The sequence below is a fragment of the Elaeis guineensis genome, chromosome 7 (genome assembly GCF_000442705.2).
Source record: "Elaeis guineensis isolate ETL-2024a chromosome 7, EG11, whole genome shotgun sequence".
In the NCBI taxonomy this organism is placed as follows: domain Eukaryota; kingdom Viridiplantae; phylum Streptophyta; class Magnoliopsida; order Arecales; family Arecaceae; genus Elaeis; species Elaeis guineensis.
This window is the reverse complement of record NC_025999.2, coordinates 1,277,261-1,304,317: the sequence shown is the minus strand read 5'-3', so window position 1 is coordinate 1,304,317 and position 27,057 is coordinate 1,277,261. Positions and strand designations below refer to the sequence as shown.

Genomic DNA, 27,057 nt, shown 5'->3' with positions numbered 1-27,057 from the left:
CGATCGGAAGGGTAGCAAAGGTCCGAGTCGCCGCAGAGAATAACACGAGAGAGCCCATGCGGCAGTGTTTCGCAGCCATTTTAGTATTTCTAAAATAAAAATATTAATTTTTGAAGATATCCGTCCATCATCCCTATCCTAGTTGCATGTGTGATTAAAAATTTATGAGATCCATTAAAATTATATATTATTATTTTTTAAATTAAATAAAATAAAATTAATTTTTATTATTTTTTAAAAATAAATTATTTTATGATGAAATATGAAATAGTTTAAATGGATAGAAAAGAATAAAATATAATTAATGTATCTTTGATCGAAATTGTGAAACCCACGAATCTCACTGCTATTTCATAGTATGTTTGAGGGAATAAGATGGAATAAGCTCTTATTCCATCTTATTTCCAGCAACTCAATACTACCGTATAGAATAACATTATTAGTCTCAAGCACTTGCTGTAAATTAAAAATATTTTAGTTAGAAAAAATAAATTACTCATCAGGATACAAAAAAAATTATTCTTCTAAGTATTACCATTAATCTTAATGAGATAATTTATATTTCAACTTTTTAAGTTGCAAATGGAAGTGAGGAGGTATATGTTTGCTCAATAAATGACTCTCAATGAAGAATCACTATAAAAAAAAATTTTCATGGTGGATTTAGAATCCCTCACTATCGCCATCGAAAAATTTTATGAATCACAAATTATTTAAAAATTAATTTAAAAATAGATTTTAATTATTTTTAAAATATTTATAGAATAGATATAATAAAATATATAAATAAAATTAAATATTATTAAAAAAATACATTTCATGCAACTTATGGGATTATAAAGTAGTTTTCAATTTACAACCAAAAATACAAATATTAATGTATTGATTGCATGTAATAATCAATTGAAACACAATCGAATAGCAAACATGAGAGGTCTATCCTATATCATTGTATTAAATATCCCGTCACAACATAAGTACATTAGACGACTATTCACCTTGCTCACTTTATAGCCGGAAGTAGTCTAATAAATGCATGAAACCCTTGGAAATTGACGGGATAGATATATAGAAGAATACCCAAATGGAGCATCGCAGTCGCTTTTGGTTTTGGAATGAAATATGTAAGATGATGTAAATTCATAAATTAATGCATAGATCACTATTTCTATTTAGCCAAATTTAATTAAAAAAAGAAAAGGATGAAAAAAAATATGTTCAGAATGTCAATTCACCTACCTAATCATATAATTAGATGTACGAATAAATTTATAAAAGATAAAATAATTTCAATCCTACATGCATTGGTCTTTTTCTTTTAAATAAATTAATAAAAAAAATATAAAGACCCCCTCAATTTTACTCCAATTCCACTTACATCTCCTCTGCTTTTAAAAATATTTAATTAGCCCTTCAAATTTTTACAATATTAAAAAATAAACATTACTATTCTCTTACGGAGGCATTTGGTAACCCAATAAGAATCACCACTATGATCTAAGATCACTGGTGATCCAAATCTTGAAGTAATTCAATCCTTAGGTTGCATTTGATAACCGACAATCTATCCAGATTGTAGGCAATTTAAATTAGGCCCACCAGATTACTATATTCGGTATATCTTTTGGATAGCAAATTGCCTTGAGGAGGGTGGCTATTCAGATCACCATATCTTTGATAATCTTACAATAAAATTTTTGGACAAAATTATTCCCATCAAAAAATCAAATAAAACCCCTCTTTTTCTTTCCGTGAAGCCACTCCTCGGCTCCCTCTCCGCCCAATCCTCTGTTTGCACCACCGCCATCACCGACCTCCTTGCCACCGTGACCCCACCTGCTCCTTCTTCTCTCACCATCCAGGCCCACTGCATCGCCCACCTCCTCTGGCTCCAACAATACCGGTAACAATGTCTTCATCCTCCACATCACTGCAGAGAAGCCTCAAACTGTCAAAGGGGGAGGTGGGGAATCGTGGAGAAGCCATGGGTTATTGGGGGTGTGGGGGGGCATAGAGGAGCCGTGGCGCCCAGGAGGAGGGGCAGTACGTAGAGGAGCCTCGATGTCGGATGGGGAGGGAGCGGGAGCCGTGGGTGGCAGGGATGGGGGACAGAGAGCAGAGGAGGTGCAAGCCCCAAGAAAAAGCGAGAGCCACAGGTGGTGGGGGTGGAGGGGCAGTATGGAGGAGTCGTGGGTGGATGAGAGGGGGGTGCAGAGGGTGATGGACGAGGGGCCGAGGGGGATAGGGTGCGAAGGAGCCACAAATGGCATTGTCCAAGGGTGGTGGTGGGTGTGGAGAAGCGACGGACAAAAAGAAAGAAGAAAGAAAAAAATATAATAATAAAATATTATTTTTTAAAAAATAATAAAATATATAAAAATAGTGGTAGGCTTGCGATGGTGATGAAGAAGATGAGATAAAAGGTGCAGATGAGATAAAAGTTGAGGTATTTTCATCCTTTCATCAAGAAGGAGAGCAGCAATCAAATCGAGCATCTTGTTGTCCTTTCAAAAAATATATTTTATAATATATGAAGTTAAATTAATTAATATTTTTTATGAATATATTTTAATTAAAAAAGATAAAAATTATGATCATCCATCGATGGTGGTGGCAACGGAGGCAGCGATCTACGGCAACATTGGGGGCGGCGATCGACAACCGGACATGTTGCCATCTAGCAGCCCTATAAGTGGGGTGGGCTGAGTTGCTCTATTAATAGCCTAAATAACAATCAAACTTTTTGGCCTGCCCCACATCAGCCCAAGGGCTAAAATGGGTTGGACCGGATTAGTCCGATTGGGCCAAGAAAACTAAAAAAATCTTTAAAAAAATCATATTCATTTTCAGATAGAGCCCCACGTCGTGGTTGTCGCAGGCCCGTAGGATGAGTGCCTCTGTCGGTTTCTCTCGCTTTCGCCTTCCAGCTCTACAGATCCCCCTCCTCCTCCTCCTCATCGCCGGCGCCGCCGCCTCCAACCTCCAAATTCGATCACGATATGCCCCCTCCTCCCTTCCACAGATGGATGCCCCCCCATCTAACCTTCGGGTGATCCCCCTCCTCCTTCACATCGTCGGCACCGCCACCTCTGAGTCAGATCTGATCACGGTGAGTCAGATCCAATCACAAGAGATACGTCGTATGCCCCCTCCTCTCTTCCCTCCATTGATCACCATATCCTCTGATCTCATCTCAATCTCATGCCCCCTCCAAGCTCCAGGTTCTCCGATCCGACCGCGACATCGATGGCAACGTGCCGATGCCTGATCTCTGCCTCCCCTCAGGCTCTCTAGGTCTCTCTCCACTCTCCAGGCTTGAGGCTCTCTCTCCCTCTCAGGCTCTCTCGGTCTCTCTCTAGGCTCCATAGTCCAAATTTAATCAGTAGTGATGGGCTCGCCCAGCCCAGCCCACAGTCCTTAAAGAGCTGGGTTGGGTTGGGCCAGCCATATGGTGTCCTATTTTTATGATGGGCCGCCAGCCATATGGTGTCCTATTTTTATGATGGGCCTAGCCCGGCTCATCAAATTTTAGGCCCTTATGGGTCGGGCCGGGTCGGGCTAGGCCAGCCCATTTTGACTGGTCTAACTAGAATGGTGTTGATATAAGTCATAGTATATAGATTTTTAATAGATTTGACTTAGGATATTTTGAAAATTTAATTTTATATTACCAGTAATCGAATTGTCATACCAAATATGTCAATCAAAATTTTCAATAATTTTACTGCAACATTACCTACGTGTGCCAAATACAGTAATCAATATTATTGATAATTTAATAGTGACAATCTATCTTAAAGATAATCTAAATTACCTTTCAAGATTGACTAGCGATGCACCAAATGCAACCTTAGTGATCTAAGATCATTATATTTGGTTGGTTATAGTATAGTGATTAAAGATCCCCAGATATATATAAGTAACTTGTTTGATATACTATAAGAATCCAAGATCACCAGTCATATAATAACAAAAATAGTACTAACATATCTCAAATAATTTTTTTTATATTATTTACTGATCAAGTTGACCATAACATCTTACATTTTAATATTTTGGAGAAGAAAGAGATAATATGAAAATTGATAGGAAAAAAATGATAGAGGAAAGATGGAAGAAGAAGAAAGCCTCAGATTACCATGTTGGGTTGAGAAAACAAAATCACCACTTCGAATCACCCTCTCAACAAAGCTTTGGGAGTTGGGATTGAGGATTGGGACAGAAAAAAATTTAAAAAAATATCTAATAGATTTTTACTTCTCTCAATAAAGCTTTGAGAGTTGGGATTGAAGATTGGAGTAGAAAAATTTTTATAAAAATATTTAATAGATTTTTTTTTTCTAATCACTATGGTGAGAAAAAAAAAAATTTCTTCTCTTCCATAGAGATGATGCCCCAACTATCCACCCCAGTGCATACGCGCACAAAAAAAAATCATCTCTTCCAGAAAGTCTCTTTTGATTATGAAGGTATTTTGGTTAAAATATTTTAATATAAGATCACGGTGATGAAGTAATGTTGGATCTCCATCCTCAAGAGTAGATTTTCTATCACCGTATTAGATGGTGATTTGAAGAGTAGAAGTGATTTGAAATCACTGTTATGTAGGATCATTATGGTACAATCAAATACGATAATCTTATCTCCTCCATCTGTATCACCCTTGATTTTGGGTGGATCACCCCATACCAAATGCCTCTACGAGAAGACAGTATTAACTGACTATTTCAGTGGATGAAAATATCTCCGACTCAAATAAATGGTTTGAAATAGATTTAAAATTAGTTGTAGAGGATCTTTCAATAGCCTTTGTAGAAGAGAACGGTGGCCTCGATGGAGGTGGTGCAAGCCTTGGCATAAAGTGTTGTATGTATGCCCTAGAAATTAGCCGATACTTGAAAATTTTTTTTAAGACATAATTTGTAAAATTAACTTTTATATTAATAAAATTAGCTTATTTTCATTCACATTATATTTTTTTGTGTCTGTGAATCATCCATTGAGTTAATCGGTATAATGACACATATTCTCAAGAATTGAGAATTTGAGATATGTGTTATTATAGTTAACTCATAAATTGCTTTTGATCGTAGAATCATCACGGAGATCGTGATTGATCCAGTATATTGGTGTATGATCACTTCCTTCGGATAGATGAATCTTGAATCTATGGTGTGGAGATATCGGAGCGAAAGTATAAGTGCTTGTTAAGAATAAGGGTATTGAGCATGATCAATCATGAGCAATCATAAGGATACCTACTTTCTCGTCAGTGATATGCTTAAAGCTACAGTTGTGTGTTTAGTTCTTTGACCTGAAGTGCATCGACCATTCATCTTGATGGTGTTGTAGTTTGACTGCACCATATCTCAATTTTATAATCATATGGAGTTTTGAGATGTATGTTGGCTATAGTATATTTATTGTAGGAATTGGATCACATCAAGATAAGATTTATCGATCTTGATAGAGAAGGAGTAGTTCTATATAAATCATGAGATTGAGTCCCAAAGCCTATGGCCATGGCAATGTGAAAGATAGAAATGTTTTTTATTAGATTTCACATCAGATTCGAATCGGTTGATTCTAACATATGACAGGAATGAGATTTGATGAGTTATTCTTAACCTCGATTCTATTGGGACCACGATAGAAGAACTAAATCACACGGTAACTGCATCTAGAGGTTCATTTTTCAGTTCTAATGGGTTGCCATTACATACTGCTAGGTGTCACTGATGGATTGTGGGATCAATTAGAATTATTTCGATGATCAATAATTCTAATTAGCTGAATTGAAAAGAGTTTCGATCTATTGAAAAAAATTTCGATGATGTTAATGATAGAGATCACAATATATCCTATTACCATATAGAATTGAACCTATGGGGTCACACGATAAAAGATTTTGGTTTAGGATTGCTTAATTAGACTCAATCAATCTAATTAGATCTAAGAGAATCATGCTAACATATGATTAGATTCAGATTTCTCTTGGATTGGATTCCCTATTAGATAGGGTTCAGTCTAATCTAATTGGGCTCTTAATTTGGCACTAATGGTTTGTTGCCCTTAACCTTCTACAATTGAATTTGAATCAAAAAATGATTTATGAGAGGTTGGATGGGATAAGGAGGGAGGGGTGCCAAGTGTTGGTGCACCCCCTTATTTCTCTATATGTTCTTGAGAGAGAAGGGATGCACACCACTTCTGGATAAGATCCAAGAGCGTGCACCCCATGTGAATAAGGATGAGTGGTTAGGGAGTTACCTATTTAAATCAAGTTGTTAGGATGAGATCTACTTAAAATTTGAATGGGCTTTATCTCTCCATATCTTTTTTCTCTTGTGCAAATGTTGCACGAAGAAAACTCAAGAGAAGGAGGGAGGCTTCAGTCTTCTTCTTTTTGCATGGAGAAAAACAAGAGGCGCCACCCTTTGTGGATTAGATAGGAGGGAGAGAGAGTGGGATATCTCATTTGAAATCTGATTTCAAATGGGTGCTACCCCAAGTTGGTTAGGGTTTTGGGTCTATAAAAAAGACCCATTGATAAAAGGGTTCGGAAATTCAATTGAAAAGCTTCCATCCGAAATCTTGTCTCTCTTCCACCTCTACTTCTCCCCTGCCCTACATACCTAAAGTATTAGGCTGATCTCATACTTCATGCCCAAAGAAGTTGGGTTGATCCTAATAGCGCTTGAAGGAGTTCAGGCGCCATCCAAGAGAAGAAAGAAAGGGCTGCAGCAAGAGTTGATCCGATAGTCCTTAGAGATCGATTTGGTAGCTGATCAAAAAGCCCTCAGACTTACCTTGGAGTAGGCGGATCATATTGCGAAAAAAGTATTCCAAACCAGGTCTGAGTGGATATTTATAGGTCGGACAAGTGTGCAGCTCGATAGTGGACCTCAACAAAATCACGATCATCAAATTACGGAGATTGTCTATCCATGCAAGGTGATGTGATCATCCTTTCTAATTAATATGTTGATGTATTGTGCTCATTAATGTGATTTAGATCTATGCATCATTTGCTGGATCAAAAGAAAACTTTTTGAATTCTGCTGCCTCTGACTCTGGCCGATCCGGTGCATCAACCCGATCCTTTATAAAGACGGCAATTTTAGCCAACCTTTTGGGTACCCAACTCGAATGGGATAAATTTTACTCGATCCGACTAGAATCCAAGGTGGATATAAATTTTAAAACAAAAATACTTGAAGCAAGTTCGGATCGGATATGGATAATGGTATACCCCACCCTGAACTCGACCTGATATAACCTTAATCTACCTCTTCCTTTCAAAATTATAATATTTTATAATATTTACATGTACCTGACTCAATCCAACCCTTATTATCTATCTGACCCAAGCCGACTAGCATCTCTATTTGACCCAACCTGACCTGAATTGAGGCAGGTATAGGATGGATGTGAATATGGGATTTTTAATTATGGGACAGATATGGGTATTGGTTAACTCGATCCATACCTAACTCATTGTCATCCTATCTTAGTAAGGATAGCATCGAAGGTCTCATGAGTAGGATTGAAGGAGAAGGAAGATGAGAAGAAGAAGAGGGTAAGGAGGAGAAAGAAAGGGTCACTGATGAGGAAGGGGTAGAGATGGAGGGAGTCATCTAGAGGGGAGGGTAGGATTGCAGAGGATATCGAAGGAGATGAGATAGCTATCGTGGAGGTAGGAGGTGTGGTCAACGGTGCTAGGGGTGATGCAGACATCCCAAAAGATGTGGTGGCAATAGGTGACGGCCTGAAAGAGGACAAAAGGGAAGGGGCAGTGAAGGGAATAGAGGTCGACATCAGAGGTAGAGAAAAAAGGGGGAGCTAGAGGTGGATAGGTAAGGAGGTGACAGAGCCACAAAGGTTGAAAAGGGAAGAGAGGTCGCATAAGGACCAGAGGGTGGAGAGGAGGCAATGGGAAAAAGAGATTTGGATGAAAGTTGAGTAGATGCACGTGGTGACGAGGCTAAAGAAAACGTGAGTGGCATGAGAGATAAGAAAAGGGAGAGGATGAGGGCATGGTTGATGGGAAGGGATCGGAGCTCATCGAGGAGCTTCGCAAAGAGAGGGTAGGAGAAGTCGTATAAAGAGCACCATCAAGCATCACGGGTGGCGAGGTCCATAGACTAGATGTGATTTGAGTTCAGAATAGAGAAGAAGGTAACAAAGGATGAAGAAGGGGATCGATGGGGGTAAGGACAGGAGTAGGAGAAGAAAAAGAGGAACTTGTATCATCCCATTCTCATCGGAGTAGGAGGAGGAGAGGCTGTGGCAACATTTGTAGCTGTGGCGGCATTTGGGAGGAGGAGAATAGTTGAAGAGGGAGAAGGGGATGATGGCGACAATAGTTGTCAGACCCAACAATACTAGCAATTGAAATTATGTAATGGTCATATGACATCATCCCATTAATAGAGAGAAACGACAAGACTACTTTAGAATATTTCAAAATTTTGAAAGATTAGTTTGATACTTTAAAATATATGAGATATATATAAAATTAGCTACGATTGAGGGATGTCCATATAATTTTTCTAAATTAATATCTCACTAATAAAAAAATAATGAAATATTTTATCTAACTATTTACACCACATCCTAATATGTAGCAAAGTCCAAGATCGATTAGATACTGGCCTGCATGATGGTGCTAGGAACTACATGATAATAGAAGGCTCTTATCTCGATAATGGAAAGTTGGTTGAGCATTCATATCTGATTTAATATCATGAGTATGGAGGCTAGTAACTAAAGTTTTAGTATTAGATATGACTGCTTACATCATGTCCTCGTCAAGGACATAAAGATCGGCTAAAGTGATGCCTCATGATCAAGCTTTAGGAAGATCAAAAGATGGTTAAAGATGGACAAGGAAAAGACTATGGACTCGTTTGATTGACGGAAAGTGAAGGGGGGAAGAGACACTTCCTAGAAAGAGTTTTTTATTTGGTTGAAGTTTTAAGAGGAGAGAGAATGAAAAAAATACTTTTCATTGAAAGTCACTTTTCACATTTCATTAGAAGTGAAAATCCATGGAGGAGGTGAATTTTGGTACTTCCGGTGATATGACAAGTGATGGTACTTTTTTTTCTAAAATATCTTTTTAAGATCAATAGCTAAAATTTAGTAAAATATCAATAGATGGTTAAAATAAAATACTGAATAGTAATATAATATAATATTAATATTATATAATATAATATTAATATTTATTATATTTTAATATTTATATTAATATAATATTTTTATTAATATTAATATAATATTTATATTAATATAATATAATATTTATATCTATATTAATAAATTTATTATATTAAAATATTTATATTATATTAATATAATATTAATATATTAGTATTATATTAATATAATAAATTATTATGGTCTAATGTTATATTATAATGTATTAATGTTATATTTATATTAATATAAATATAATATTAATATTTATATAAGGTTTATGAGTAAAAATATATGATTTTATAACTACTAAGGGTATAATAAATATTTTACACAGTTTTTTCAGAAAAATAAGTGCTCATCCAAACATAAGCTACTTTATAATAAGTCATCTTTTTATGATCAACCAAACATACCAAAATATTATTCTCAGAAAATAACTTTTTGGGAAGTAATTTCTCAAAAAGTTACTTTCTGAGAAGAAAAGTTCTTCTCGTGAACCAAACGAGTCCTATGTAGGTCAATTAAGTCATCATATGGCACTGCATAAGATATACCGAATGATATGTAAAGAGAATTGATTGAATTAGGCCAAATAGGTATCCTAAGGATAAGTTGAATATAGGTTGATTGTGCATATAACCTATCAAGAACATTGTGTCGTTGGTAAAGCTAAGTCATTTGCTTTATGTCAGATAAGGACTCAAGAACATGATGTAGAAAGCGGCGGTAGTTACCAAGAAACTTGGACATGGAAAGTGGAGATTAACAATTTGGAGATGGTAACTCGTTGCAACAACCATCAAGAGGAAATGGTTGAAATGATGGTCAACAAATCTAACATACGACAATATCAGTGGGAGGTAGCTATCCAATGATTAAAATATATATATATATTAATGATGAAAACTGTTGCGGCCAATCTCCTCATCGCCTGATCGTCGGGGACGCGCACCTGCAAAAAAAGTCTTCACTGACCGGAGATGCCTCCGGCGGGACCCTCCGACGGTCAAGTCAGAAAGGAGACTAGGCAACAGTGAAAAATCTCAGAGGCTCAGCGGGAGAGAGAGAGAGAGCTTAAGAGCCTTTCGAGAGCTTAAGAGCTTACCAAAACTGTTGCCTTATCCTGTTTTATAATAGAATACGGTATGGTCCCGCCATTAATGGTACAGACAACTGGAGAGTTGTCAAATCGTCGGGGACTATCAAATCGGCGTGGATTGTCAGGTCATCAGAATTAACCCATGTCCTTCGCAGGACAATGTCCCAGGGCGGTCGCACAGCATGTCTTTGACAGGACAACAGCCCATAGCGGTTGTACGGCGTTTGGACGGACTGGCCGACTATATGTCAGTATTCGGCTGCTGGGACGTCGGGTGATGACTCGAAAATACCGTCGGCTGATCTGGTGCCTTGTGAAAGTCGGACGTTGGCCGCCACCCCCGACAGTGAGTCGGTGATATGGGTTCGGCCGATCGGCTGGTTGGAAACAGTATTGGTCTGTTCGACCGGTATATCTTTAGTCGGATATCGTCGGTAGTCGTTGTCGGAGTCGTCTGTCCGTCCGATGGGTAGAGTCGGACGTCGGTCGGACCGTTCCAAGGATAAATCGGCATATAGGGGTCAGCCCGTATATCCCAACAAAAACAACTATTCAGGGATCAATGATCAATATTCTTGTTTTATTTTCAAGTTATCTTTTGTTATATTTGTCTATCTCTTAGTTTGCAGTTTTTAATCTGAGTAGTGTTGTGCCATAATTATTGCTTCCTAAAAAGACAATACTCAACAATGAAGGTCCTCGAAAGTCCAAGCTAAATGGCCTAATATCATCCATTCTTTGCAGTTTGGACACGGGCGACATGTTTAGCACTAATCCAGCCCAACCATCAATTTTTCTCACCTTTCATCAAGGAGAACACTAACCATAGTATAATCTATAGATTTACTTATTTCTTCCTCTTCTCCTTAATTTCTCAATATTCATATACTTATATATCAAAAAGAGAGCCATTTGAGAGAACAATAATGGCTCTGATAAGTCTCAAAATTAAGGTCTTGTTTGGATATTAAATTATGTCGCTTTTTAGAATTTTTCTTATCCCTAGGATTTAAGGTAATGATTTTGTGACCCCCCCGATTATTAAACTTCTCCATTTGCATCTTTGTTTTTTGCCGGGTGTATTTTGGTTACAGGAGATCTTGTATTAAATAAGATCATTCAACAACCAAAAAGGGCATCAGAGTGTTCGAGTGAGATTAGTTAAGAATGAGAAAGGATGAGTAGGAGGTTGGCTTTGGTGGTAGTATGGTGACATTGGGTTTGATGATGGTGGCATTGGAGTGTGGTGGGATCAAATTAACACAATACTAAAATTGTATTATAGTGATATAGGAATTGCATAAATGCAATATTAGGCTGTTAGAGTATTGGAATAAGGTAGGACAGCGGTGAGAGTATGGTAGCACTGCAATGGGATCAACGTGGCATGGATAATAAGATTATCGCACCACGGTGATGGGAGCAAAGGTAGTATGAGAGTGAAATTGTGTTTGTGCAAGGGGAAACAAATATGGACATGAGATTGAAAAAGGGAGAAATAAGTTGAAGACAAGATTGGAAATGGCAATAGACCTTGATGCAGCAAACATGAATATGAGATTTATTTATTTTTTAATATCATTTATTTGGATTCATTTTAAATCGAAAAAAAGGAACTCCATTATAAAATTCCATATTGAGATACGTCATATAGGAGTCTTTTTTTTTTAAAAAAAAAATCTAATTCAAATATGAAATATGATCTAGTCCGATTTAATTCGAACTACTTTTAGTCATAATTTTCATATAATAACCACAAAAGATAAGAAGAGCAAATTACAACATGATTCAAAGTTATATTAGGAATTTACTATAGTTTTACATCTTAGAAATAATTATAAGACAAAAATTTTATACATATCCCTTCTTAAGAATACATTAGTATAAAGTCTATTAATTTACAATAAGTTTTATTGTTATTTTGATGTATGGCACTGTGACTTTTTTTTAAAAAAATATTATCCGTGCATTCTTATAAATTTAGTCTATGGACATGAATTTTTTTCTCTTTGTTTCTTTTTGTACTTTTGTTTCTTGTGGAAGATTAATCGAGATGAAATTATTTAAGATAGGAGTTGTGATAGACATGGCCATGCTTATAGCCTTGCTAGTGTCACATCGAAGTTGAGATTAAGGGGGTGTTTGATTGGGAGGAGTTAGGGTTAGGAATCAGAATCGGAATCAAAATTGGCGATTCCATTCCAACCATTTGGTTGGGAGGAGTTTCATTTTGATTTTGATTTGATTCCGGAGTGGAATGGGAATGGCTCAATCTGTATAGAACTAAATCCCTAATTTCTTCTATAGATTCAATTTTCATTCTAATTTCGATTTCGATTCCGATTATGATCACGAACCAAATATTCGAGGATTTAGCCATTCCGATTCTGATTCCAAGCAATTTCGATTTTCATTCCCATTCTGATACTGGTTGCAAACTAAACACTCCCTAAATATACACGAAAGAAATATAGGGGATGTTTGATTGGGAGAGTGGAGGTATGGAATCGGAATTGAATGAATGACTCCCATTCTAACCATTTTGTTGAGAGGAGTCCCATTTCGATTCCGATTTCGATGGGTGGAATGGAAATGTATCAGTCTATATAGAACTCAATTCCTACTCTTTTCTATGGATTCAATTTTTCATTCCAATTCCAATTTCGATTCTGATTTCAATCACGAAGCAAATGCTTCGAAGGATTTGTCCATTTATTTCAAGCTATTCCGATTCTCATTTTCATTCTGATTTCGGTTACGAACCAAACACCCCCATATTTTCTAAATTAAAAAATATTTCCTTTTGATTTTATTTATGTAGTTTATTTCAAAAATATCATTACTTTCTGTATAATTTATATTTTGTTTTCATTCTAACTGTTTAACTATAGATATAGGAAGATTTTGAAGCATTTTTGGGTCAAACCTAATAATTTTTTTTCTAAACTAAATAATAGTATAGTATAACTAATTTGTGAAATCAATTTAAAACATTGACAAAAAATATAGAAAAATATTAGATTTATCCTTAAAAAAGATTAAAATAAAAAATATTTATCCTAAATCAAATTTCATCACCAATAGTTATTTTTGGAACATCATTTCTGTTTAAGTAGTATTTTTATCATATAACATAATGCAACTTGAAATCTTATTTTCATTTTTCTTTATCGATGTTGGTAACGGAGATAGCATTTAAAAATGAAGTAATTTTTTTTTTTTTTTTTTGGGTAAAACTAGGTAATTTGTTTGAAACTAGGCAAGCGTTGGAAAAGAAAAGTTGATCTAGATGTGTCAACGTAGAAAATGACCAAAACGCCCTCGTGAGGAGTCCTCATCCTCCCAACTCAAGTCGGTGCCCGTCAGCCCATGGCTGCTTCGGTGCACAGACCGAATCCCAGAAGGGAAACGCTGGTCATTATGTTTGGAAGTATCCGACCTTATAACCCCTTTGGCGGGCTCCCATTCGGATCCCTTCCCCGAATTGAAGCGCGGCGATTCAGTGATCTAGGGTTTTCGAATCGCCACCGCCTCGTCCGCCGCGCCTCCTTCGTGTCTCCCGGTAAGCCAACCCTTTCTCTTTCGTGTCTCCCTCCCGAACCCTAATCCTTTCTTTCCTCCATGACTCCATCGATTGGAAAATGAAAACTCTAGCCCGGAGCTTGGGTCCAGCGCCGGATTCCGGTTCGTTCGCTGCAGATTTCTGCGTCTGCGAGACTATGTCGGTCGGGGATTTGGTGAAAACTCTAGCTTGGAGAAGGAATCTTACTTCTGAAAATCTAACTGAGATTAGTAACCAATCGGAGTTCCTCCGTTTTTTCAGATAGGATTTCTGTGAGAAAATCATTTTTATTGGCTTATGTTTTCTTTTGTTTTCTATCCTCCTCGGAGTGTCTAAGCTATCGAGAGAACCCTAGTTTTCTTTTCTTTTCTTGTGGTTGTTGGTCTCTTGGAGTCTCTTCTTACACAGCAGCAAGTTTAGTTGAATCAGCGTGCTGATCCCGGTATTCGGTTGCCCGTTGAATTCAAGAAACTAGTTTGTGCGACGTATTGTTTTCATTCGCATGACCTTTTTTGAAAGCGTCTTGCTTATTTATTTGAAGGCTATAATGATTGAAGCAGTTCATATGTAATATATCTATCTATGCATTATATCTGAAGATTATAAATATTCAAAATTATTGGGGGGTTTGAATGTTTATAATCTCCATTTATAACATTAGAAATTCTCCATTAATTGCAATGCAATGCTTGATTTTTTTTTAATTTTTTTATTTAGAGAGACCAGCGAAAGGGCTATGCTTACTATAGTTAATGTCAAAAGAATAAGTATCCATAAGAGGACAACTAGATCAAGTTTACTGTTTAAGAGATTTGGTTCTGCTTCCTCCACGTTAGCTGGTAAGCCCTGTTTGTAAGATGGAGGAAACTTTGATTCCTGGCAAGCGGAAAGTGCCTGAGCAAGATTCAGAGGACAAAGCTGTATTCACCAATGAGGCTGCAGAGCCTGAATCTGTTCCAAAAAGAAGAAATCTTTCCCGCTCATGCATCCATGAGGTTGCTGTTCCTAATGGATATGCTTCTTCCAAAGATGAATCAATCCATGGAACCCTGTCCAATCCAGAATATAATGGCAAGATGGCCAAAACCTACCCGTTTGAATTAGACCCCTTCCAGCGTGTATCGGTGGCATGCTTGGAAAGGAATGAATCTGTCTTAGTATCAGCACACACTTCAGCGGGGAAGACTGCAGTTGCTGAGTATGCTATTGCAATGTCATTTAGAGACAAGCAGAGAGTCATTTACACCTCACCTTTGAAGGCTCTGAGCAATCAGAAGTACAGAGAGCTCAGTCAGGAGTTCTCTGATGTTGGCCTGATGACTGGTGATGTCACACTTGCACCAAATGCCAGCTGCTTAGTCATGACGACAGAAATCCTCAGAGGAATGCTTTACAGGGGTTCTGAGGTGATAAAAGAAGTGGCTTGGGTTATCTTTGATGAAATTCACTATATGAAGGATCGGGAGAGGGGAGTTGTATGGGAAGAGAGTATAATATTCTTGCCCCCTGCAATTAAGATGGTTTTTCTCTCTGCTACCATGTCAAATGCCACAGAGTTTGCTGAGTGGATATGTAATCTACACAAGCAGCCCTGTCATGTGGTGTATACAGACTACAGACCCACACCATTGCAACATTATGTGTTTCCCATGGGTGGGTTGGGTTTGTACCTTGTTGTGAATGAGAACGAACAGTTTAAAGAGGAGAATTTTATGAAGATGCAGGAAACATTCACAAAGCAAAAGAGTCAGGCAGATGGGAATAGGAGTGGTGGTGCCAAAGCTAGTGTTAGGATTGCAAAGGGTGGGACTGCTTCCACAGGTTCTGACATCTACAAAATTGTAAAGGTACACTTTTTTTAACATGTTATTTTTTAAGTCTTAGATTTCTTGAATATTTGTTCATGGCAACTCATACCCATAATGCAACCATATTTAAGGTTGTATTCTGATGCCACCAAATTTAAGGTAATTTTTCATGTGTTTTGCAATTCTCAAGTTCCTGATGCATTTGAAAAATCTACAATTTTTTAATTTAAACAACCTTCTATTGTACCTAACCATCGGATGATATAATTGCAATATGATCACAGGCATATACGACATTATCCATCTAAGAAAATTGATATCATATCATTGTTCTTTTGTTATTGCGATGCTGTTGATAGTCATGGGTAGTTTTTCTGATATAATAAAGGGCGTGCTGAGGGCAGGATGGGATTGGGTTTTTGAGGAGACAGATGTTTGGAGGGTGTGTAGAAAGAGAAAGAGGAGGGAACAAGTTGAGATAGGGCACATTTTGATTAAGTTTTTACTTCCTTAAATGTGAGACTTTGAAGGGATGTGGATTATGTCATGATTTTTTAACTAGAAATGTGATTGTGTGTGAGAGTGAGTGAGAGAGAGAAAGAGAGGCACGGTTTTTAGAAATTAAGTTAGGATAGCAAAGGTTGGTGAAATTGGATAATTAGGAGAGGGAAGGGGGCAAGATTATATGATATTTTAGATAATTAAATTAGGAAGGAGGCGACTATTTAAGCTATAAGGATGTCTAAGTCATGCTATTACTTATATTTAAACATGTTTGCCACTGTGGTCTCATCAAGAAAACTATTGGCCATACTGCGGTTATACCAGAAAAAGGAGGATTAGGGATAGACATGTGTCTACAGTGGGTGAGAAACCAAGTAGTGTTTCTTAAAGAAAAAGGGCATGTTACTTATATTATTTTCTTCAAATATTCTCCTCAATTAAGAGGAAAAGAAAGAGGAGGAAGGTTAGTCTGGAAAGAAAGGTTGATGAACTTGATACCCTGAGTATAGTTAAAATTTGGATCCTTTTTGTTCAAATATAGTTGAGATTAGGTGCTTTTGCAAAGCATTTTGTGTTGCATTTGGGCCAATGGCGTGCTTGATTCTCCAAAATCCAAGTCCGACCCCAGACTTTTTTGACTTATGCTGGTTGCAACAAGGGGCTTGCATATCGATGGATGGGCAAACTGATCTGTTAACAGAAATTTGCTGGCCATGTATTAGAATATGAGCTAGGAGAGGAAATCAGGGATTGCATATACAATTACTAGATTTTTATACAACATAACAGGAAGATTCCAGCTCATGTGGGCTTTAAGTGGCCTGTCTATGCAGTGTTGTCAAAGGTGTGACTAAGGTGCAAAGCACCACCTTCACACCTTGCACATCACAAGGTGAGGTGACTTAGGCACTTAAAAAGTGCATCTCTTCTGTCCCTCGCAAAGGAGACAGGTGCAAGAAAAATGTTCTGCTATATTTAGTCCCAATTGCCCATCATATTCTTTTGGTTGAGATTTTGCAAAAACAGAGAGAAAAGAGTAGAGACACAGACCAAAGGAGAGAAAGAGGTGCACATATCTAGGGATTGGACCAGGCTTCTTCTACCATGCGGCAAGTCCCATGTTCATCTTCCTCTTTTTCTTCTCTGCTTCCTTTTCTTCTCTCTCTCTATTTTCTTTGGGCGATGGAGTGAATATTCCTTTTCTTCTTAATATGGAATGGCACCACATAAATTGGTTGTGATATATTTACATGGATTGAGCAACCAGCCAAGTGACCTTACATTGGTCTTTAATTTGTACAGCTATTATAACAGCCATCGTAGAATCTGGAAAGTGATTGCAGTAATGAGTTCTGTTATACTTATGAGTTGCTTTGAAATTAGTTACGAAGTAATGGTATTCAGTACAATATAGACTTAGAATATCACCACAAAATAAGGACATTTTAGTCATCATCTTAGATATAAGCAAATGCTACCTATTTTATTGGCTTGACATTTTATTGCTTGTTTAGAAAATGTGATAATCCTGCATGTACCAGTAAGATAATGTATAAAAGATTCTGTGAGAAATTCACCATACCAATTCAAACAGACAGTTTTTCAAAACACATAATTTTTTGTAAATGTGTGATATTTACACTATCTCTTATCAATCTTCTTTTTTCATAAACTACTGGATGTACAACTCTGAAGCTGGGTAGTTTGTCTTCATGGTTTCACTATAACTTCTTGATCCATTTGGTGCTTAATCTGGAAGCATTTTTCACAGATGATTATGGAACGAAAATTTCAACCAGTGATTGTTTTCAGCTTTAGTAGAAGAGAGTGTGAGCAACATGCCATGTCCATGTCAAAGCTTGACTTCAATTCCCAGGAAGAAAAAGATGCTGTTGAACAGGTTTTCCGAAATGCTGTGCTGTGCTTGAATGAAGAAGATAGAACATTGCCTGCTATAGAGTTGATGTTGCCTCTTCTTCAAAGAGGCATTGCAGTGCACCATTCTGGACTACTTCCGATGATCAAGGAATTGGTGGAGCTTCTGTTCCAGGAAGGCCTCGTAAAAGCACTTTTTGCTACTGAAACAGTATGTTTTTTTTCTTTTCTTCTGACCTGTCAGTTTCCATAACAATCTGTTCTACTAAATGCATGTCTTCAGGGTGCTTGGTATTGGTGTATGCTAATCTGAAAAAGCTAACCAAAATAAAAGTTGTTAGTTGGCATTTTCTGGATTGTTTATTTGCACAAGAAGCTTTCTTTTTTCTAATCTGATTAATAGTTGTACTTTGGACGAACATGATATCCGTCCACATCTCAGTTTCAGAAATGACTTTTAAATCTTTAACTGTGTTCTTTTGCATATGCAGTTTGCGATGGGTTTGAACATGCCAGCAAAAACAGTTGTTTTCACATCTGTTAAGAAATGGGATGGTGATAGCCATCGGTATATTGGCTCTGGAGAATATATCCAGGTAAATAGCACCATGTTACTGCATCACATGAAATCAAAGTAATAAGAAAAGGAAAGTGTAGCAGAAGTGAGAGAGAGCAAGAAGAAAAGGGAATGTGAGAGAGGGACGGGAGGTTGTGCAATGAAATAACAAATAAATTAGATCATATATTGCACCATTTTTTTGTGGATATTTTTGACAGTGTTTTCACTGTGAATGCTCACTGTCATGCATTATCTTCTGCTACCTGTTTCATGGATAGATGAGTGGAAGAGCTGGACGTCGTGGCAAAGATGAACGTGGCATCTGTATTATAATGATTGATGAGAAGGTATGGTGTCTCATAATTACCCACCTTACAGTGTTCCACAGTTTTTTTTGTTGGCATGTTCCCTTTTCTTGATATTTTTATCATGAAAGGTACTATGATTGTTCTTAATGTTTGAAGATGTCCTTGCTAGATTGTTGAAGAATAGCAAATATGAAGACCTGATTGTTAGTATAAAAATTTTTGTTTATGACAAGGACTTCTAAGTTATCATAAAATCATGCAACAAACAAAAAAGTGGTTGCAATGTATATCTAAATGAGCAGTCTTATAGGTATTGCACTATCTGCTTGTGCTGTTGTACTTCCAGGAGTGGCTGATCCCCATGTGATTAGACTATTAACTTCCTAAATGTCAAAGTTGAGGCAATTCACAACAACACTGGTTCAGTGGTTCTCATTACCTAGAAGTGTCTATTGGTGCAGACAAAACTTCTTGTAAATATTGCTATAAGTAAATTAATAATGGAAAAGCATTCTTAAATATACAGTAATAGGATGCAGTTGTCTAATAGGAATTGGAGAGCATTATACCGCATGTCAAGTCTTTTTACATTAGGGCTGTTGCTTTTGTTATTACTATTATTTTTTTAAACTTTTATCATCATCATCATCATTATTGTTTTTATTATTACTTTCTGTTAGTGTTTGTTAAGATTAAGCTTAGAATGCCTGTGTCAGTGGTAAATATGTAAAGCCAGTGATCTAAGCAGAAACTTGGAAAGGCTCCATGATTTTTTTTTAAAAAAAATATCTAAATATTCTTTTGAGTTTCTATTCATATTTCAAAAATAATGGTTCACAATTCTTGTTATTTTTTCTCTTCAGATGGAAATGAATGTTCTTAAGGACATGGTTTTAGGTAAACCTGCTCCATTGGTCAGTACTTTCAGACTAAGCTATTATTCAATTTTGAATCTGATGAGCCGTGCTGAGGGCCAGTTTACTGCTGAACATGTGATCAAAAATTCATTCCACCAATTTCAGTATGAGAAGGTTGCCTTTTGAACCTTCATATTTTGTGACTTTTGTAATTTATCAAACATTTCGTTTCACTGTTCAAAAGATAATTTGACATTTCAATTCAGGCACTACCAGATATGGGGCTAAGGATCTCAAAGTTGGAGAAAGAGGCTGCTATGCTCGATTCTTCTGGAGAGGTATGTCTCGTATCGGTAAAAAATGATTTGTTCTTGCATAATATGTAGATTGAACTTAATTTGTTTCACGCTGCAGGCGGAACTTGCTGAATATCACAAGCTGGGACTTGATATAGCTCAATTAGAAAAGAGGATTATGTCTGAGATCACCAGACCTGAACGAGTTCTGCTATATTTGGTCCCTGGTAGGCTGGTATGTTTTCAGCATACTATCATATTGCTTTATGTATTGTTAGTAGCATTTACTTTTTCTCCCTGTTGATTCTAAGTTATCTACGTACAGCAAACACTGTCCTCAAGCTGGGCACTATTTTATTAGATTGTTTGTACGTTCTTGTGCTTGTCATCTTTGTACAGACAAATGATTGTGATCTTAGGACTCATTTGGTTTGCGGGAAGAGGAGGGGGAAGTATGGTCAACAGGAAAATGGAGAAAGGTCTCGTGTTTGGTTGGAATTTTCAAAGGTGAGAGTGAGAAAGCAGCATTTCTATGGGAATCAATTTCTCACATTTTATGGGTAAGAAAAACCCATGTGGGACATGAGAAAATCCAATTCCCATTGGCTGGGAATTGGGATATATATATATATATATTTCTTTTTTTTTTCCAAATGTGCCCTGAAGTTTTTAGATAGAATGGGATAAGATCTTTCTCTTTAGTGGGGGCATAATAGGTATTTTATAAAATCTTTCTAAGAAAGCGAATGCTTAACCAAATATAAGCCACTTTGGAATGTGCCACTTTCACAATGGTCAACCAAACGTGCAAAAATCATTTTCTCAGGCATTAGCTTCCTAGGAGAAACATTCTAGTGAGGAAAAATTCTTCCCACGAACCAGACGAGTCCTTGGTGAAGACTTTTCAGTTTCCTTTTTCCAGAAATGATGCTTGAAATGTCTGTATTGGCTTCCTTTGTTTTGTTGCTGATGAATTTCTCATATGTTGCAGAAGTGCTGCTTTCATTGAACCATTTGCTGTTGGTTTTAAACAATTTACTTCAACTGATATGGTTCAGTGCTGCAGGTTAAAGTGCGAGATGGTGGAACAGATTGGGGTTGGGGAGTGGTGGTAAATGTGGTAAAAAAGCCTCCAGCAGCATCAAGTACATTGCCTTCTTCATTGGCCTCTTCTCGCGGTAGCAGTTACATTGTGGATACTCTGCTGCACTGCTCGCCTGGTTTAAGTGAAAATGGTTCACGTCCCAAGCCGTGCCCACCTCGTCCCGGAGAAAAGGGCGAAATGCATGTGGTGAGTTGAAGCTCATGGAAGAACAATTTTATCAGGGTCAGTTCATATTACTTTTTAGCTTGGCAGCTGAAGTTAAAAGATAAGTTGAAGATGTTTCGCATGTATGGACAAACTGATTATATTATGAATTATTTTCAGGTTCCTGTACCATTGCCCCTAATTTCTGGTCTCAGCAGTATAAGAATTGCAATACCTTCTGATCTCCGACCACCAGAAGCAAGACAAACTGTACTCCTTGCAGTGCAAGAGTTGGGAAAGCGTTATCCCCAAGGACTTCCAAAACTTCATCCGGTTAAAGTATTCTTCGAACTGTTTCCTTTTATATTTTAAGTGTCCATTGCTTTTGTTGTTATTTGTGCAATAGGTGTATGAAAATTAATACCACATACTTTATTGATTTAATTTCTCCTTCACTTCTCTGCATGTTTTCTAGTCTACATGTGTGGTCTGGATGAAATTCCTAAATTAACTAAGGCCATTTATGGATGCTGGTTGAGTTGGGGGGGGGGGGAGAGAGAGAGAGAGAGGAAGTCAGTTTTCTAAGCAGCCAAACACCACCCAAAAAGTGGTGGATAAAATTATTTGATCAAAGGCTTGAAAAGGTAGTTGGATAACTTTACTTCAAGGGAGAGGATTAAACAAAGTTAACCATCAGAGGTTTTTTTCTTTTCTCTCTTTACTTTTTCAACTTTTCCCCAACTTGTCCCACTAACCATGGGAATGTCAACCGAACAGCGAATTACTTTATTCACTGGTTAGCTGGTTAGGGAGGTGGTTATAAATGGTTCAATATATCTACCACCTGGTTAGCTATCTGCTGCTAAATCTATTATTCAGCAGTAGGTATTGAACCTAAAAGCATACTCTTACATGATGAGAAATGTTAAGCGAATATCGAAACAATTAGAGTATAAATGATGATAGAATGTATATTGAGAATATTGCATGATATGATTTGAATATATTGCAGTTTAGTAGTTCAAAATTTTTGCTTTCAAAGCTCTGTTTTTTCTCATACTCATATCAAAGCTTAATCGTTTGATCTATTGATCTCTATTTTATAATGTGTAAATGGCACAAGAATAGTATTTAAGAATCCTCCAGCTTTTCATTATATGGTGTCAATCCCTTTTCGAAAGTCAAAGATATAACGGTTTAGTCAATATAGGTTCTCTTTCCTTTAGTTCCATGTGTCTTATGCCCCTAGCTGCAGTGGCATATGGTGGAAGCATTTTGTGATAGGATGACATGGTTCAAACTTTAAAATTAAAAATGAGTCTTATAGCAAATTCATGGAGGGAATCACATTGTGACCTAAGAGTGCTTCTGGGTGGAGTCTCGAAGGCCTTTATCTTTGCTGTAGGAGCCAGGCTTGCTTTTGTGGTAGGAAGTAAAGGAACAGTGATAACACTATTTATTTATATATTTTGTTCTCTTTCTTTTTTTTTTTGGTGATACTATAAAAGATAAAGATCATAATTTGCACTTTAGTAGCTCTAGAACAAGTTTTTTTCCCCCCTGCATTCATGTTTGTTAGGAGTCACATTCAACTTTTAGAATTGCCTGATCCTTCTAGAGAGGCTTCACTTATGACTCTAATTGGTAAGCACTTTTGATCCATGATGTGGGTTGTCATATGACTCTGAATTCCTGAGCTGTAAGTTAAATCAGATGGCACAATAATGCCTTGCCATAAATATGCCTTGCTGTAAGTTAAATCATATGATCTTATGCTGGGCTTTAAGTTAATCTATTTTTTTTAAGGCTGTGATTGTCTTATTATCTTTCTTTTGACAATTAGAATTTACAATTTCACAAGTTTGAGTTTGGATATTGAAAACTTAAAATTTTTGTTGCAATCGGTTATGAAACTATGTTAGTGGTCTTGCTGTGAAGAAAAAAAGAATATTGAAAGTTAGAATCTGCAGGCTGCTCATGGGAAACAATATTGTTAAGTAGGCTCCAAATTTATATATTGTGGTCCAATTATGAGGTTTCCAATGCTAGATTTATTAGATTTCACTTCATGTATGCACTTTGATATTGTTACATCGTTCTTGTTAGATTCAAAATACATAGGAAAATTATACGACATACTGCGGATAATCTGCATTAAGAATAAGCTCAAAATCATGACTGCCTCAAAGCCAAATACAGTTCGGTTACACTGTTCTTTGCCTGTAAGTTGGATACTGGGAGGGCCTGTGTTAACATGGGAGTGCCTAAAATATGTTTCCCGTGATGACTGAGTTTTGAGAGCAGATGGGTAGGTTGAATCTTAAGCTGCATCCTGTCGTGTCTTTTTTCCTTCTTATTTTATCTTTTCACACCCTTATTTAATTTTATTCTAAATGAAAGATAGTGTAAAACCAGCTTTTCTCTCACTGAGGTTATGGTATGTTGACTTGGAGGTGCCAGTCTTTGAAATTGAGGCAATGAGACTCAAAATTTTGCAGATGTTGGTAGGGGGAGAGTTGAAGTGCTTAAGCATAAAAATGCATGGCCCACAGTATGCAATTGGAGAACAGGATCTTTAATGGTTGGTATCGAGTTTAACCAATCAGAGGGAGAGGTTTTGGAGAGTCCAGTGGTTTGGTCACTCTCCCCCTTTCCCTCTACTGAGTGAGGGGTAATTTACAAAGTTCTCAAATTTAGGAAGGCAATAGTGGGCCCCTTTAGAGTGATTTGAAGAATGGGAATACTTTGGAACTTGGTCTTCTGTTTCCATCTTGTGTTGATGTGGAAGTATGGAAATATCACAAATTGGAAGCAAAGATATATTTATAATGGTATCGCTTTGATCTGCAAGCAACGATATGAAGCCTAGATCTCAGCAAAAACAATGTTTTAGGGCAGTGGGTAATAGGTAGATATCGCCCAGTTTATGGGTGGATTTTGGGTATGGTTCTTAGGTGTTCGATTTCCTGTTTTTGTCCATCGTGTTGTAAATTTGATGTTCAAATGCAGCATTACCTACAGTGTTTCTTTTTTTTTCCCTCCTCAATTATCAATTATTCCTTTAGGATATTTATCATGATATTCAATATTTTTAAATTTTGTATTAGTGTTTGTTTTGATCATTTTGGTATTTCTTTAGGATATGGGTATTAAAGACCCAGAGCTTGTTGACTTGGTTGTCAAGTTGAAGAAGTCGAGCAAAAATTATATTCTCATCCATTGCATAAGGTTTGTGTTAACTGAGTCTTTCTTAAACATCTGAAAACTGATGGACCTCTTGGATGTTATTGACCGATATAATGCATGTTGCACACTGTGTCCCACAGTCTGGTCAAAGTGAGCAGCAGTTCCAATGGTATCAGAGAAAAGCAGAAGTGAATCATGAAATCCAACAGTTGAAGTCGAAGATGCGGGAGTCACAGGTAATAAACTAACTTCTTCTTGATGTTTATCTTTCTCGATGCAATTTTTCCCTCCTTTTTTCTAAGTGACATCTCTTGTTTCCTTTTGTGCACACACGGTGCGGTTAGTGTGTTGTTTGTTTTTCCTGCCTTTCTTGAGTTTTACATCAACCTGATGCATCTTCTTGATATTCTTTTGTCTTCATGTTCTTATATGCTACGATTTTAATTATTCCCTAGTTTTGTATTATAAGCAACCAGCAACTGGATAGAGTAGTCTGTACTTTATGAAGCTGAAGCATGCATAATTTGTAAGGATTTATATTAATAATGCATTATAAAAGTATTGTATGTATCTGTTGATGATAAATGCAGTTGTTGGAGTTTATTGAGATCTCTGATCAATTCTTATTATAAGATTGCTTACCTTTTTCTTCTGTGCAGTTGCAAAAATTTCGTGATGAACTGAAAAATCGTTCGCGTGTTCTGAAGATGCTCGGTCATATTGATGCTGATGGGGTATTGCAATTAAAAGGACGTGCAGCCTGTTTAATAGATACAGGGGACGAACTTCTTGTCACTGAGCTGATGTTTAATGGTGCATCTTCAAGCTGATAGTTTTTTTTTCCCCTGATACCTTGTTATGCATACAAGATCTTATTGAGTGGTTGATCAGGTACATTTAATGATCTTGATCATCATCAAGTTGCTGCTCTTGCGAGCTGCTTTATCCCTTGTGACAAATCAAATGAACAAATACATCTGAGAAATGAGCTTGCGAAGCCTTTACAGCAGCTTCAGGACAGTGCAAGAAGGATTGCCGAGGTTTGATAGTTTTCCATCTGTGTCCATTTTCATTGATGAAAGTCGTCTACATGTTTTGCACTGATGAAATCTGGGATGTAAATGCAGATACAACGTGAATGCAAATTGGACATAAATGTGGATGAATATGTGGAATCAACTGTTAGACCATACCTGATGGATGTGATTTATTGTTGGTCAAAGGTAGTTTTTTTTTTTTTTTTTGTGAGTGTACATGCATGCATTCCTGCATAATTTAATAAATCAATAAATGTACATGCTTGCATTCATGCCTGCATAAATCAATAAATCAAAAACAAAGTCATTAAATGTTTGTTGGGTCCCATCACCCCCCCCCCCCACCCCACATTCTCCAAAAAAGAAAAAAATTGCTGTTTTGTTTCTTCTTGCGAATAATCTTTTTTTATGCCTTTTGCAAAATGTCTTTTATTTTGTCTCCTTTTTTTAAAAAAAATATGTACTTATAATTGATTAATAGAAAGCTTTTGGAATAGAGGTATATGCATTATTTGTAGCTATATTCCATGTTATTTCAATTGACTAGCTATGTTTGCAATGAGGGACAGTAGATGATATGGGGATGGCGTGTTTCATTGCTCCTTTCCTTCAATATTATTTATTTGTTGTCCTGTTTCTTGTTTCAAAGTACCTTTTCTGTTGTACACCTTTTACAAAATGTTGTTTAATATTAAATAGTTGTGTTACACTTGTTTTATCTTCATTCTTTCGGCTCAGAATCTATATGAAAATTTTACTTGTCTATAATTGATTAGTAGAAAGCATTTGGAATAGAGGCATATGTTGTGCATGCCTTTTCTTTGATGAAACTGCATTACGATGCCTGCATTGTGGTTAAGCTATATTTTTGGCATTTCAATTGACTAGCTATGTGATTTTGCAATTAGGGGGCATCATTTGCTGAGGTAATCGAAATGACTGATATTTTTGAAGGTAGCATCATACGCCTTGCAAGGAGGCTGGATGAATTTTTGAATCAGGTAATGATCATCTGAGTGTCAGTCATGCAGTTTGCATCTTTCTTCTAGTATCTTTTGTTTTTCCTTTTTAGCCCTAATGTTTAAAATTCAGACTTAGTCTTCTTTAATGAGATGTAGGGTGTCGGTGCATTAGAGATTTATTGGTTAGTTTGATGTTCCATGTGGTTTCGTGGAGCAGTCAATGTTCCATATTTTTTCTGCAATCCTAATTCTCACTCTACCGATTGATTTCGTGATGTCATTGTCCAGTTGCGTGCTGCTGCTCATGCTGTTGGAGAGGTTGATCTGGAGAAGAAGTTTGAAGCCGGTAGTGAGAGCCTTCGACGAGGTATAATGTTCGCCAATTCCCTGTACTTGTGAGAAACCATGTATGTGTGTGTCATCGAATAGCTTTAGTTTCTCATGCTAGGCTCGCTCCATTTAGCTGATCATTCGTTGTTACTAATATCCATGTTGTGTATGAGATTCCTGGAAAGAGGTTTTGCTGTTGCAAAAAGAAAAACATTTTTGCA

The 27,057-nt window shown here is 36.8% G+C and overlaps 1 protein-coding gene across 1 annotated transcript; it reads left to right on the top strand.

The window, feature by feature from the left end:
* Nucleotides 1–13,697: 13,697 nt before the first annotated feature.
* Nucleotides 13,698–27,057, top strand: LOC105049277 (DExH-box ATP-dependent RNA helicase DExH10). Its single transcript, XM_010928877.4, is given in 18 exon segments — nt 13,698–13,865; nt 14,583–15,712; nt 17,949–18,263; nt 18,544–18,648; nt 18,890–18,958; nt 19,783–19,950; nt 20,043–20,114; nt 20,191–20,307; nt 21,139–21,363; nt 21,502–21,660; nt 24,461–24,497; nt 24,500–24,549; nt 24,648–24,743; nt 25,167–25,320; nt 25,399–25,547; nt 25,635–25,730; nt 26,453–26,545; nt 26,795–27,057. Coding segments are annotated over 17 exon segments (3,006 nt in total). The 5' UTR covers nt 13,698–13,865; nt 14,583–14,722; the 3' UTR covers nt 26,906–27,057.